Source organism: Chiloscyllium plagiosum, unplaced genomic scaffold, assembly GCF_037043375.1.
Source record: "Chiloscyllium plagiosum isolate Xiang-an unplaced genomic scaffold, Cpla_swu_hap1 HiC_scaffold_2, whole genome shotgun sequence".
Taxonomy (NCBI): domain Eukaryota; kingdom Metazoa; phylum Chordata; class Chondrichthyes; order Orectolobiformes; family Hemiscylliidae; genus Chiloscyllium; species Chiloscyllium plagiosum.
The window spans coordinates 28,955,873-28,968,076 of NW_028270140.1; the positions used below are offsets into that span (position 1 = coordinate 28,955,873).

The 12,204-nt window shown below is 42.3% G+C and overlaps 1 protein-coding gene across 1 annotated transcript in view; it reads right to left on the reverse strand.

The window, feature by feature from the left end:
- tek (TEK tyrosine kinase, endothelial) overlaps positions 1–12,204 on the reverse strand; it is a 126,280-nt gene that overhangs the window by 43,298 nt on the left and 70,778 nt on the right. Inside the window, exon 12 of the mRNA XM_043717289.2 lies at positions 10,154–10,441. Within this exon, the coding sequence (XP_043573224.2) occupies positions 10,154–10,441 (288 nt within the window). The remainder of the gene's footprint in view (positions 1–10,153; positions 10,442–12,204) is intronic.

The window sequence follows — 12,204 nt, forward strand, 5'->3', positions numbered from 1 at the left end:
AACCATTTATGGAGGTGACCACGCTGACAACAGAACTGTGCGGAGTTGGATAAACTACAACTTTCAGTGAGATGCATTAACATGGAGACATGGGTGTACACAAGTGTTTGAAGGTGGCTGGACAACTTGGAAAAGCATGGCCTCCTTACTAGAGGAATAGATCACGCAAGCAGGGAATTATGTTCAATCCTTTAGGAAACATTGGTTCAGCCTCATTTTGAGTACTTAGGCCTTTGGGTCATTTTGCTAGTAATGTCAGGGAGAATTCAAATTAACTGTGTAGGTGTGTGGCCACCAGGAGACAGTATTAGAGAATAATAAATGGATGCAAATATTAATCGGGGAAGCAGCATTGGGGTAGAGCAGTAAGTTAACAGGTGGTGTCTGGTTAAGGTTAGATTCCCTACAGTATGGAAACAGGCCCTTCGGCCTAACTAGTCGACTCCAACCCTCCGAAGAGTAACCCACCCAGACCCATTCCCCATATTTACCCTTGACTTATGTACCTAACTCTGTGGGCAAATTAGCATGACCAATTCACCTAACCTGCACATCTTTGGACTGTGGGAGGAAACCGGAGCACTCGGAGGAAACCCACACAGATACGGGGAGAACATGCAAACTCCACACAGACAGTCACCCGAAGCGGGAATCGAACCCAAGTCCCTGGCGCTGGGAGGCAGTAGTGCTAACCACTGAGTCACCGTGCTGCCCCTTAAGTTGAAACACCCTTAAATCAGTTATGCTGCATGTATACTCATCAAGGCTGAGGGATGATCTTATACAGGTTTATAATATCATGAGGGGCATGGACAGGGTGAATAGCTAAGAGTTCTTCCCCCAAGGGTGGGAGAGTCCAAACTAGAGAACACAGGTTTAAGGTGAGAAGATAAAGATTTTAAAAAAGATTTGAGAGGGGTAATTTTTCACGCAGAGGGTGGTGTATGTGTAGCATGAGCTGCTGGAGGAGGTGATGGAAGCTGGTACAATTACAACATTTAAAAGGATTCTGGATGGGCATATGAATGGGAAGGGTTTACAGGGGTATGGGCCAGAAATTGGCAAATGGGACTAGGTCAGATTGGAATGTCTGATTGACGGCGAAGAGTCTGCTTCTGTGCTGTACAACTCTATGACTCATAGAATATTACAGCATAGAAAGAGGCCATTCATCCCACTAGGTCTGCATGAAGGCTTTCAAACAGTAATCAAGTTAGTCTGATCCCCTTTTCTATTTCTCAATAACATAGCAATTCTGTTCTCCGTTTTCCAATCAGTCAGTGCATTTCCCATTCTTGTCATTCGCTATTACTGATGTTGGACTTGCACCCAAAATGCCGATGTGTCTCAATGTTAGGGCTGAGTCAGCACTGTTTCATCAAGGGGAGGTCTTGCCTGAAAGATCTGTCAGAATTCATTGAGGATGTAACAAGCAAGTTAGACAAAGGACAGCCAGTGGGCGTGATCTCTGAATTTCCAGAAGGCCTTTGACAAGATGCAATGCAGGAGGTTGCTAAAAATGATAAGAGTGTTAGGGGCAAGGTACTGGCATGATAGAGAATTGGCTGACTGGCAGAAGGGGATAATGTGATCATTTTCATGATGGCAGCTGGTGACTAGTGGAGCTCTGCAGGAGTTAGTGCTGGGACCACAAATATTCATGTTATACATTAACAATCTGGAAGAAAACTGAGGGCATTAATGCTCAGTTTACCAATGCCATAAAGGTAGATGGAGGGACAGGTAGTGTTGAGGAAGTGGTGAGGCTGCAGAAGGACTTGGACAGCTGAGGAGAATTGGCAAAGAAGTGGCAGACGGAATACAATGTTCAAAAATGTGAAGTTATAGTAGGAGGATTAGAAATACATACTATCTTCTAAAAGTGGAAAGGCTTTGGAAATCTAAAGCACAAGGGGATTTAGAAGTCCTTAGTTCAGGTGTCTCTTAAGGTTAACATGCTGATTCAGTTGGCAGTTAGGATGGCAAATGCAATGCTTGACATTCATTTCAACTGGGCTAGAACATAAGAGCAGAGTTGCACTGCTGAGGCTGCAAAAGGCTCTGATCAGATCCCATTTGGAATATTGTAGCAGTTTTGGGCCTAGTATCCAAGGAAGGATGTTCTGGCACTGGAGGGGGTCCAGAGAAGATTTAAAAGAATGATCCTGGGAATGAAGAGCTTGTCATATGAGGAATCGTTGAGGATCCATGGTCAGTGTTTGATGGAGTTTAGAAGAATGAGGGGGATCTCACTGAAACTCACAGAATACTGAGAGGCCTGGATAGAGTGGATCTGGAGATGATGTTTTGGCTGGTAGGAGCGATGGCACAATTTCAAAGTGAATATGTGACCCTTTAGAACTAAGATGGAGAAATTGCTTCAGCCAGAGAATGGTGAATCTGTGGAACTCATTGCCACAGAAGACTGTGGAGGCTAAATCATTGAGAGTATTTAAGACAGAAATAGATAGGTTCTGAATAGTAAAGGGATAAAGGGTTATGGAGAAAAGGCAGGAGAATGCATTTGAGAAACATGTCAGCTGCAATCAAATAGTGGAGCAGACTAGAGGGGCTGAATAGTCTATTCCTGCTTCTATATCGTATGGTCTTATGAATAATGAACAAGGAACAGGAGTAGGCCATTCAACCCTTTGAGCCTGCTCTGCTGTGGTGTAAAATTATGTCCCAATACATGTGTGAATCATAATGTAACACATGTATTGGGCCAAGCAGTGGAATGTGGTGAAACGGTTAAAAATTATGTCCCAATACATGTGTGAATCTAACCGGAATGGAGGTGTTGCTTATTCCCGTGTGAATCTTATTACACACCTCCCCGTGTGAATCTTCTTATCTGTATGTAACCAGAATGGAATGTGTTTTTTTAGCCTTGCTCTGCTGTTCACATGAATGTTTACATCTGGAAAAGAGTATATCAGCTGGAAAAGTCTCCAGTTCGGTGAGTCTGCTCCGGGGTTACGTTTAACCGCCGAGCGTGGGTTGTTGGCAACCGCTCTACGAGAACTGACGGCTCCCAGTTCCGGTAACATGTAGAGTGAGTATAAGCCAGACCCGTTGTAAGTATGAGACCTGGTTGTGGCGACGCTGCGGGGAATAAAATGCTCATATTCTAGCAGACTCGCCTCTTGGTCGTTTGTTCTGTGTCAGACTACTCTCCTACGAACCTGACCTTGAGAATTTTTTAAAACATTTGGCGCTGCGAGCAGGGTCAATCGCAATTGAGGAGAGATTTTGATACAGAACAATGTTTTGGAAAAAGACTAAGAAACCAGAAGAACAAACTGTGGAGGTCCCGACCGTCCCGGGATGGCATGGATGTGGGCATGTACGTGGCAGTTTGTTTGAGAAATGGTGGGGGGCGACCGGAGGAACCCCAGGGTCGCTGCTGTCCACCCTTGAGAGGATCCCAGTCCTGCCGAAGAACCCCTTGCCTGGGGTACAGCGGAGGATGTGGGCATGTCCAAAAAGCTGAAGCGGAGTTAACAGAATTGAATGGGATTGAACTGAACTGAACTGAGTGGAACTGAAGTGAATCAAATTGAACGGAACAAAATGGAACTGAGCTAAATTGAATTGAAATGGACGGAACTGAATTGAACACAATTGAATTGAACTGAACAGACCTGAACTGAGCTGAATTGAACTACACTGAATTGACTGAACTGAAATTAACTGAAACGAATTCAACTGAATTAAGCATAATGTAACACATGTATTGGGCCAAGCAGTGGAATGTGGTGTAAAATTATGTCCCAATACATGTGTGAATCATAATGTAACACATGTATTGGGCCAAGCAGTGGAATGTGGTGAAACGGTTAAAAATTATGTCCCAATACATGTGTGAATCTAACCGGAATGGAGGTGTTGCTTAGTCCCGTGTGAATCTTATTACACACCTCCCCGTGTGAATCTTCTTATCTGTATGTAACCAGAATGGAATGTGTTTTTTAGCCTTGCTCTGCTGTTCACATGAATGTTTACATCTGGAAAAGAGGATATCAGCTGGAAAAGTCTCCAGTTCGGTGAGTCTGCTCCGGGGTTACGTTTAACCGCCGAGCGTGGGTTGTTGGCAACCGCTCTACGAGAACTGACGGCTCCCAGTTCCGGTAACATGTAGAGTGAGTATAAGCCAGACCCGTTGTAAGTATGAGACCTGGTTGTGGCGACGCTGCGGGGAATAAAATGCTCATATTCTAGCAGACTCGCCTCTTGGTCGTTTGTTCTGTGTCAGACTACTCTCCTACGAACCTGAGCTTGAGAATTTTTTAAAACATCTGCCATTCAATAAGATCATGGCTGATCTGATTTTAACCCGAATTCTACATTCCTGCATATCACTGATAATCTTTCAACACTTTGGTAATCAAGAAGCTATCCACCTTAAAATATTTAAAGACTCTTCATCCACTGCCTTTTGAGTACAGGAATTCCAAATACACAACCCTCTGAGAGAAAAGTGTCTTTCCTTATCTATGTTTTAAGTAGATGGCCCCTTATTTTTAAACTATTATCCTTAGTTCTATATTCTCTCACAAAAGGAAACATCCTTTCAACATCCACCTGGTCAGGTCCCCTCAGGGTCTTGTATATTTCAATTACATCACCTCTGAACTCTTCAAAACACGAGAGGATATAGGCCTAGTCTGTCCAGCCTTTCATCATAAGGTAATCCACTCATTTTAGGTATTAGTCTAGTAAACGTTCCTTGAATTGCTTCCAATACATACATCTTACAGTTTGTACAGTGACTGCACAGTTTTCCTATTGTGGTCTCACTAATGCCCTGTATAATTGAAGTATGACATTCTATTCTTGAATTCAATTCCCGTTGCAACAAAACTTTAACATTTTAGTTGCTTTACTTGTTGTACCTGCATACAAACTTCAGCAATCCATTCATTGGAAAATTCAGATTTCTTGGGTAGAACAAGAACACACGGATGATCCCTGGAATGACAGGTCTAACATATGAGGAACGGCTGAGGATACTGGGATTGTATTCGTTGGAGTTTAGAAGATTAAGGGGAGACTTAATAGAGACGTACAAAATAATACATGGCTTGGAAAAGGTGGATGCTAGGAAATTGTTTCCGTTAGACGAGGAGACTAGGACCCGTGGACACAGCCTTAGAATTAGAGGGGGTCATTTCAGAACAGAAATGCGGAGACATTTCTTCAGCCAGAGAGTGGTGGGCCTGTGGAATTCATTGCCACGGAGTGCAGTGGAAGCCGGGACGCTAAATGTCTTCAAGGCCGAGATTGATAGATTCTTGTTGTCTAGAGGAATTAAGGGCGACGGGGAGAATGCTGGTAAGTGGAGCTGAAATGCGCATCAGCCATGATTGAATGGCGGAGTGGACTCGATGGGCCGAATGGCCTTACTTCCACTCCTATGTCTTATGGTCTTATAGAGCAATACAGCGCAGAACAGGCCCTTCAGCCCTCGATGTTGCGCCTCCCTGTGAACTATTCTCAGCTCATCCCCCTACACTATCCCAAAATCATCCATGTGCTTATCTAAGGATTGTTTAAATCTCCCTAATGTGGCTGAGTTGACTACATTAGCAGGTAGGGCATTCCACGCCCTTACCACTCTCTGCGTAAAGAACCTGCCTCTGACATCTGTCTTAAATCTATCACCCCTCAATTTGTAATTATGTCCCCTTGTACAAGCTGACGTCATCATCTTAGGAAAAAGACTTTCACTGTCTACCCTACCTAATCCTCTGATCATCTTGTATGTCTCTATCAAATCCTCTCTTAGCCTTCTTCTTTCCAATGAGAACAGACCCAAGTCTTGAGCTCTACAACCTCTCACCATTTAAATAATATGCTTAATTTTTATTCTTTCTGCTAAAATGGACAATTTTACAATTGAACCTGCCCTGAATCTAATGAATTTGTTGTAAATGCTTCAGCCATATTATTTGCATTGATGTGTTGGGCTGACCCACCATTTGAGGATAAGGATATTTGTGAGCCATCTCCTCCAATGAATTTTTTAGTTATCCACCACCATTCACAACTGGATGAAATAGGAATGTAGTGGATAGATCTGAACCGATGGCTGTGGAATTGCTTAGTTCTGCTTCTGCTGTTTCGTACACAAAAAGTCCTGTTTTATATCTTCACCAGATTGACACCTCATTTTTAGTAGGCCTGGCACATCCAGGCATGCCCTCCTGCATTCTTAATTACATCAGAGTTGACCAAAGCAGTGGTTCCACAATCTTTAAATACTTTTAAATAGATCTTTAAATAATCTTTAAATAGATTCTTGATTACCAAGGGGGTGAAAGATTATTCGGGATGTAGAGGAATGTAGAATGGAGGTTAAAATCAAATCAGCCATAATTGTAGTGAATGGTGGAGCATGCTGGTAGAGCCAGGTTAGAGACAAAAAAACTGCAGATGCAAGGTAGACAAGCAAGAGGCTGGGACAACACAGCAAGCCAGGCAGCATGAGGAGATGGAGAAGTGGTGGCATGGATATATCTGGCACAAAGTCAAGGGACCTCCAGTCTTCAAACAGCAGTAATGCAATCAAAAGGAAAGCAAAGGAAGTAGCCAATGACACAGGAGTTGTCTGACAACTAGCAACCGAGGAAAGTAAAACACACTGATTATCTTTCTAGTCTTAAAAAGTTTACAGAGAATAAAAACAAAATGTAAGATACAGGTTAGAAGCAGATACATCTTATATTTTATGGAATATATTAATATTTTGGAATTTTTATCATGGGATACACAAAAATGACATTACACAATCATAAAATGACTAGTGCACCAGTTACAACTCATATACATAGTGCAAATTATACATACAGCATCCTCACTTTATCACTAGGGGTACAGAGCACAAGAGCAAGGAGGTGAAGTTGAATTTATGTAAGACACGTGGTAGATTTGAGCTGGAGTATTGCGTATAGCTCTGGGTGCCACATTATAGGAAGGATGTGAACACAGTGGAGACAGTGCAGAAGTAGTTTACAAGAATGGTTCCAGAGATGAGAAACTTCAGGTATGAGGTCAGATGTTCACTTTGGAATGAAGAAGCTAAAATGAGATCTAAGAGAGGGTTTTAAAACCAAGTGGGCTGAATAGAGTAGACAGGGAGAAAGTGTTCCCGACTCAAAAGAAACATGAGGGCATAGATTTAAAGTGATCTCAGAGAGTCATAGAGTAATAGTGATGTACAGCATGGAAGCAGAACCTTCGGTCCAACCCGTCCATGCCGACCAGCTATCCCATCCCAACCTAGTCGCACCTGCTAGCACCTAGCCCATATCCCTCCAAACTCTTCCTAGTCATATACCCATCCAAATGCCTCTTAAATGTTGCAATTGTACCAGCCTCCACCACTTCCTCTGGCAGCTCATTCCATACACGTACCACCTTCTGTTTGAAAAAGATGCCCCTTAGGTCTCTTTTAAATCTTTCCCGTCTCACTCTAAACCTATGCCCTCTAGTTCAGGACTCCCCCACCCCAGGGAAAAGACTTTGCCTATTTACCCTATCCATGCCCCTCATAATTTTGTAAACCTCTATAAGGTCACCCCTCAGCCTCCTACACTCCAGGGAAAACAGCCCCAACCTGTTCAGCCTCTCCCTATAGCTCAAAACCTCCAACCCTGGCAACATCCTTGTAAATCTTTTCTGAACCCTTTCAAGTTTCATAACATCTTTCTGATAGGAAGGAGATCAGAATTGCATGCAATATTCCAACAGTGGCCTAACCAATGTTTTGTACAGCTGCAACATGACCTCCCAACTCCTGTACTCAATACTCTGACCAATAAAGGAAAGCATACCATACACCTTCTTCACTACCCTATCTACCTGCAACTCCACTTTCAAGGAGCTATGAACCTGCACTCCAAGGTCTTTTTATTCAGCACTACTCCCTAGGGCCTTACCATTAAGTGTATACATCCTGCTAAGGTTTGCTTTTACAGAATTAAACTCCATCTGCCACTTCTCAGCCCATTAGCCCATGTGATCAAGATCCTGTTGGAATCTGAGATAACCCTCTTCACTGTCCACTATACCACCAATTTTGGTATCATCTGCAAACTTACTAACTGTACTTCTTATGCTCGCATCCAAATCACTTATGTAAATGACAAAACGTAGAGGACCCAGCACCGATCCTTGTGGCATTCCACTGGTCACAGGCCTCCAGTCTGAAAAACAACCCTCTACCACCACCCTCTGTCTTCTACCTTTGAGCCAGTTCCATATCTAAATGGCTAGTTCTCTCTGTATTCCGTGAAATCTAACCTTGCTAACCAGTCTCCTGTGGGGAATCTTGTTGAATGCCTTACTGAAGTCCATATAGATCACATCTACCGCTCTGCCCTCATCAATCCTCTTTGTTACTTCTTCAAAACACTCAATCAAGTTTGTGAGACATGATTTCCCACGCACAAAACCATGTTGACTATCCCTAATCAGTCCTTGCCTTTCCAAATACATGTATATCCTGTCCCTCAGGATTCCCTCCAACAATGTGCCCACCACTGACGTCAGGCTCACTGGTCTACAGTTCCCTGGCTTGTCCTTACAACCCTTCTTAAACAGTGGCACCACGTTAGCCAACCTCCAGTTGTCTGGCACCTCACCTGTGACTATCGATGATACAAATATCTCAGCAAGAGGCCCAGCAATCACTTCTCTAGCTTCCCACAAAGTTCTAGGGTACACCTGATCAGGTCCTGGGGATTTATCCACTTTTATGTGTTTCAAGACATCCAGTACTTTCTCCTCTGTAATATGTACATTTTGCAAGATGTCACCATCTATTTCCCTACAGTCTATATCTTCTATATCCTTTTCCACAGTAAATACAGATGCAAAATACTCATTTAGTATCTCCCCCATTTTCTGCAGCTCCACACAAAGGCCTGATCTACAAAAGAAGAATGGATGAGGTGTGCTAAAAAGTTTTCACTCAGCAAGTGGTTACGGTATGGAATCAAATATGATTGAATTGTTGCATTCAAGAGGGCATTGGATTGTTATTTGGATAAAAATAATGTACAAGGGTACAATGTGGGAGGCGTGGCGGGACAAAAATAGACAATGATGCTCATTTAATAAGCTAGTGCAGGCACGTCAGCTGAATGGCTTCCTGTGCTGAAACACTTCTGTGATTAACAAGGGTTTTAGCAATAATCTTACAACATAAAAAAGGGAAATTCTCATCAGCTCAGTGCTATCTAATTTATTGAAGACTGCAGAGTTTTCAATTCTGCACTCTGTGGAGAAACTTAGAACTACTGACAGAATTCTTGCTTTCAGCATTGAACCGCTTACATTGAGACTCTCCAAATTGCTGTCATTTTTAGAGGAATTACGATAGTTGATTGGTTCACTATCATTAATACTGCAAAATCTGGGCAAAAATACAGATCTTATTTATTTTCTATATCCACAGTTAAAGTAAATAAAGTCATGCTTTCTGCTAAGATGCATGAATCTGTAGCTGTTTACAGTAAAGTCAATTTATGCTGTCAATTGTATCCAAAACAACCCTGTTTACAAGCCTGTGATTACATCAACCACTGTAGAACTCCTTGTGTACAGGAAAAGGTCTTTGAATACTTGTGTTTGTTTATAGACATTAATAAATGTAATAAATAAATTAATTAAAATGTCTTATTTTTGGAACAAGAGTTTAGGCATTGCAAAATCAGATAAACTTAATGCAGAAAAAGGCCATTCAGCCCAACTGGTCCATCTTAGTAAATGTTCTCTACACAAGCCTTCTCCCACTCAAATTCATCTCACCCAGTCAACATCTCCTTGTTATTATTTTCTCCTGTTATGTACTTATCCAGCTTTCCCTAAAACATATTGTTTTTATTCACTTCAACAGGTTCCTGTGATAGTGAGTTTTACATTCTTACTACTCTGAAAAGAGAAGTGTCTACTGAACTCCCTATTGGAGTTAACGTAAATGGCTCATAGTTACAATCCATTGTTGTGGATTCTTCAGACATTTTATGTCTGATCAATCCCTTTGATAATTTAAAGGAATGTAATCGGATCACTCCTCAGCCTTCTTTTCTCTGGACGGTATCACTGAAAACAAATTTCAGAAGCAGCCAAAGGGAAGGAAATAACTTACTGTTGCTATGTGTCCATGAAGTTACCATATCACACCATTCGCCCACTGAATTTGTCTGTGCTCGCACTCGGCATTGGTACTGCTGCTTAGGCTGCAGGCCCTCGATTTCCAGGCTGGACTGGTTTCCGGGAACATCCATGGTAGTGGGCTTTTCTTTACTGTCATTGGCAGCATGGCACTCCACATGGTAGGTGATATCCTCCAGGTTCCCGGCAACTGGCTGCCACTTTAGCCAAAGGGATGTTTGGCTTTTGGGTATAACTTTAAAACCCGTTGGAGCAGGAAGAGCTGTAATACCGACACAACCAAGAATAGATACTTTATTGTTTATTAACCATTTACTGTGTGTTAGGCAAAAATGAAATGGAAATGATTAAAACTAAAACTTCCAGTTCTCTTATTGAGGTAGGTTTGAAACACTATGTGAGTGTTGTAAAAAATAGGATGGAAACTTTGCTTTAAAAGCAGTACAAACACTTATCTCTACCGGTGAAATGGTCAGTTTCAAAAAATGGATGTGTGAACATGTGAAGTCCTAATTTCTTGATGTTGACACTTGTTTATAACAGCAGTTTGTATCTTCAAAATTCGGCTGTCTCTGAGCTATACAGCATGGAAACTGAACCTTAGGCCTAACCCTTCCATACCAACCAGATATTCTAAATAAATCTAATCCCATTTGCCAGCATTTGGCCCATATTCTTCTAAAGACTTCCTATTCATGTACACATCAAATGTTGTAATTGTACCGGCCTCCACCACATCTTCTGGCAGCTCATTCCATACACATACCACCCTCTGTGTGAAAACGTTGCCCCTGAGGTCCCTTTTAAATCTTTCTACTCTCATTTTAAACCTAAGCCATCTCATTTTGGATACCCCCACCCCAGGGAAAAGACCTTGCCTATTCATCCTATCCATGCCCCTCATGATTTTATAAACCTCTATAAGGTCACCCCTAAGCCTCTGATGCACCAGGGAAAATAGCCTCACCTTATTTAGCCTCTCCCTATAACTCAAACCCTCCAACTCTGGCAACATCCCTGTAAACCTTTTCTGGACCCTTTCAAGTCTCACAACATCCTTCCTATAGCAGGGAGAGTAGAATTGAATGCACCATTCCAAAAGTGGCCTAACCAATGACCAGTACAGTCGCAACATGACCTTCCAACTCCTATACTCAATGCACTGAGCAATAAAGGCAAGCATACCAAACACCTTCTTTACTATCCTGTCTACCCGGAACTCCATTTTCAAGGAACTATGACCTGTAATCCAAGGTCTCTTTGTTCAGTAACACTACCCAGGACCTTACCATTAAGTATGTAAGCCCTGCCCTGATTTGCCTTTCCAAAATGCAGCACCTCACATTAATCTAATTTAAATTCCAACTGCTACTCCTTGGCCCACTGGTCCATCTGATCAAGATCCCATTTTTACTCTGAGGTAACCTTCTTTGCTGTCTAACATACCTCAAATTTTGGTGTCATCTGCAAACTTACTAACCATACGTCCTATATTCACATCCAAATCATTTATATAAATGATGAAAAGCAGTGGACCCAGCACCAAATCTTGTGCCACACCGCTGGTCTCAGGCCTCCAGTCTGAAAAGGCACTCTCCACCGCCACCCTCTGTCCTCTACCTTCAAGCCAGTTCTGTATCCAAATGGCTAGTTCTCCCTGTATTCCATTCGATTTAACCATACTAATCAGTCTTGACTTGCACCAAGTCCCATTTACCCATTACCTTGTATTTGTTGAGTTACAGTGATTCCTGGTCCAAGAATGCATTGATTTTTACATTCTCATCCTCTGGGTCAAATCCTCCTGTGGCCTCCCAATGCCAGTCCCACAACTCCGAGATCTCTGGTTTCTTACAATTCTGACCCCTCAACTCTTCCATCACTGGCAACTATACCTTTAGATGGCTGAACTGCAGGCTTTGGAATCACCTTCCTAACTCTTTATATTACTCTTTCTCTTCCTTTAACATGTGAGTGAATACCTAGTTCTTTGAGGAGGCATTTGGTCAAGTGTTACAATGCTTT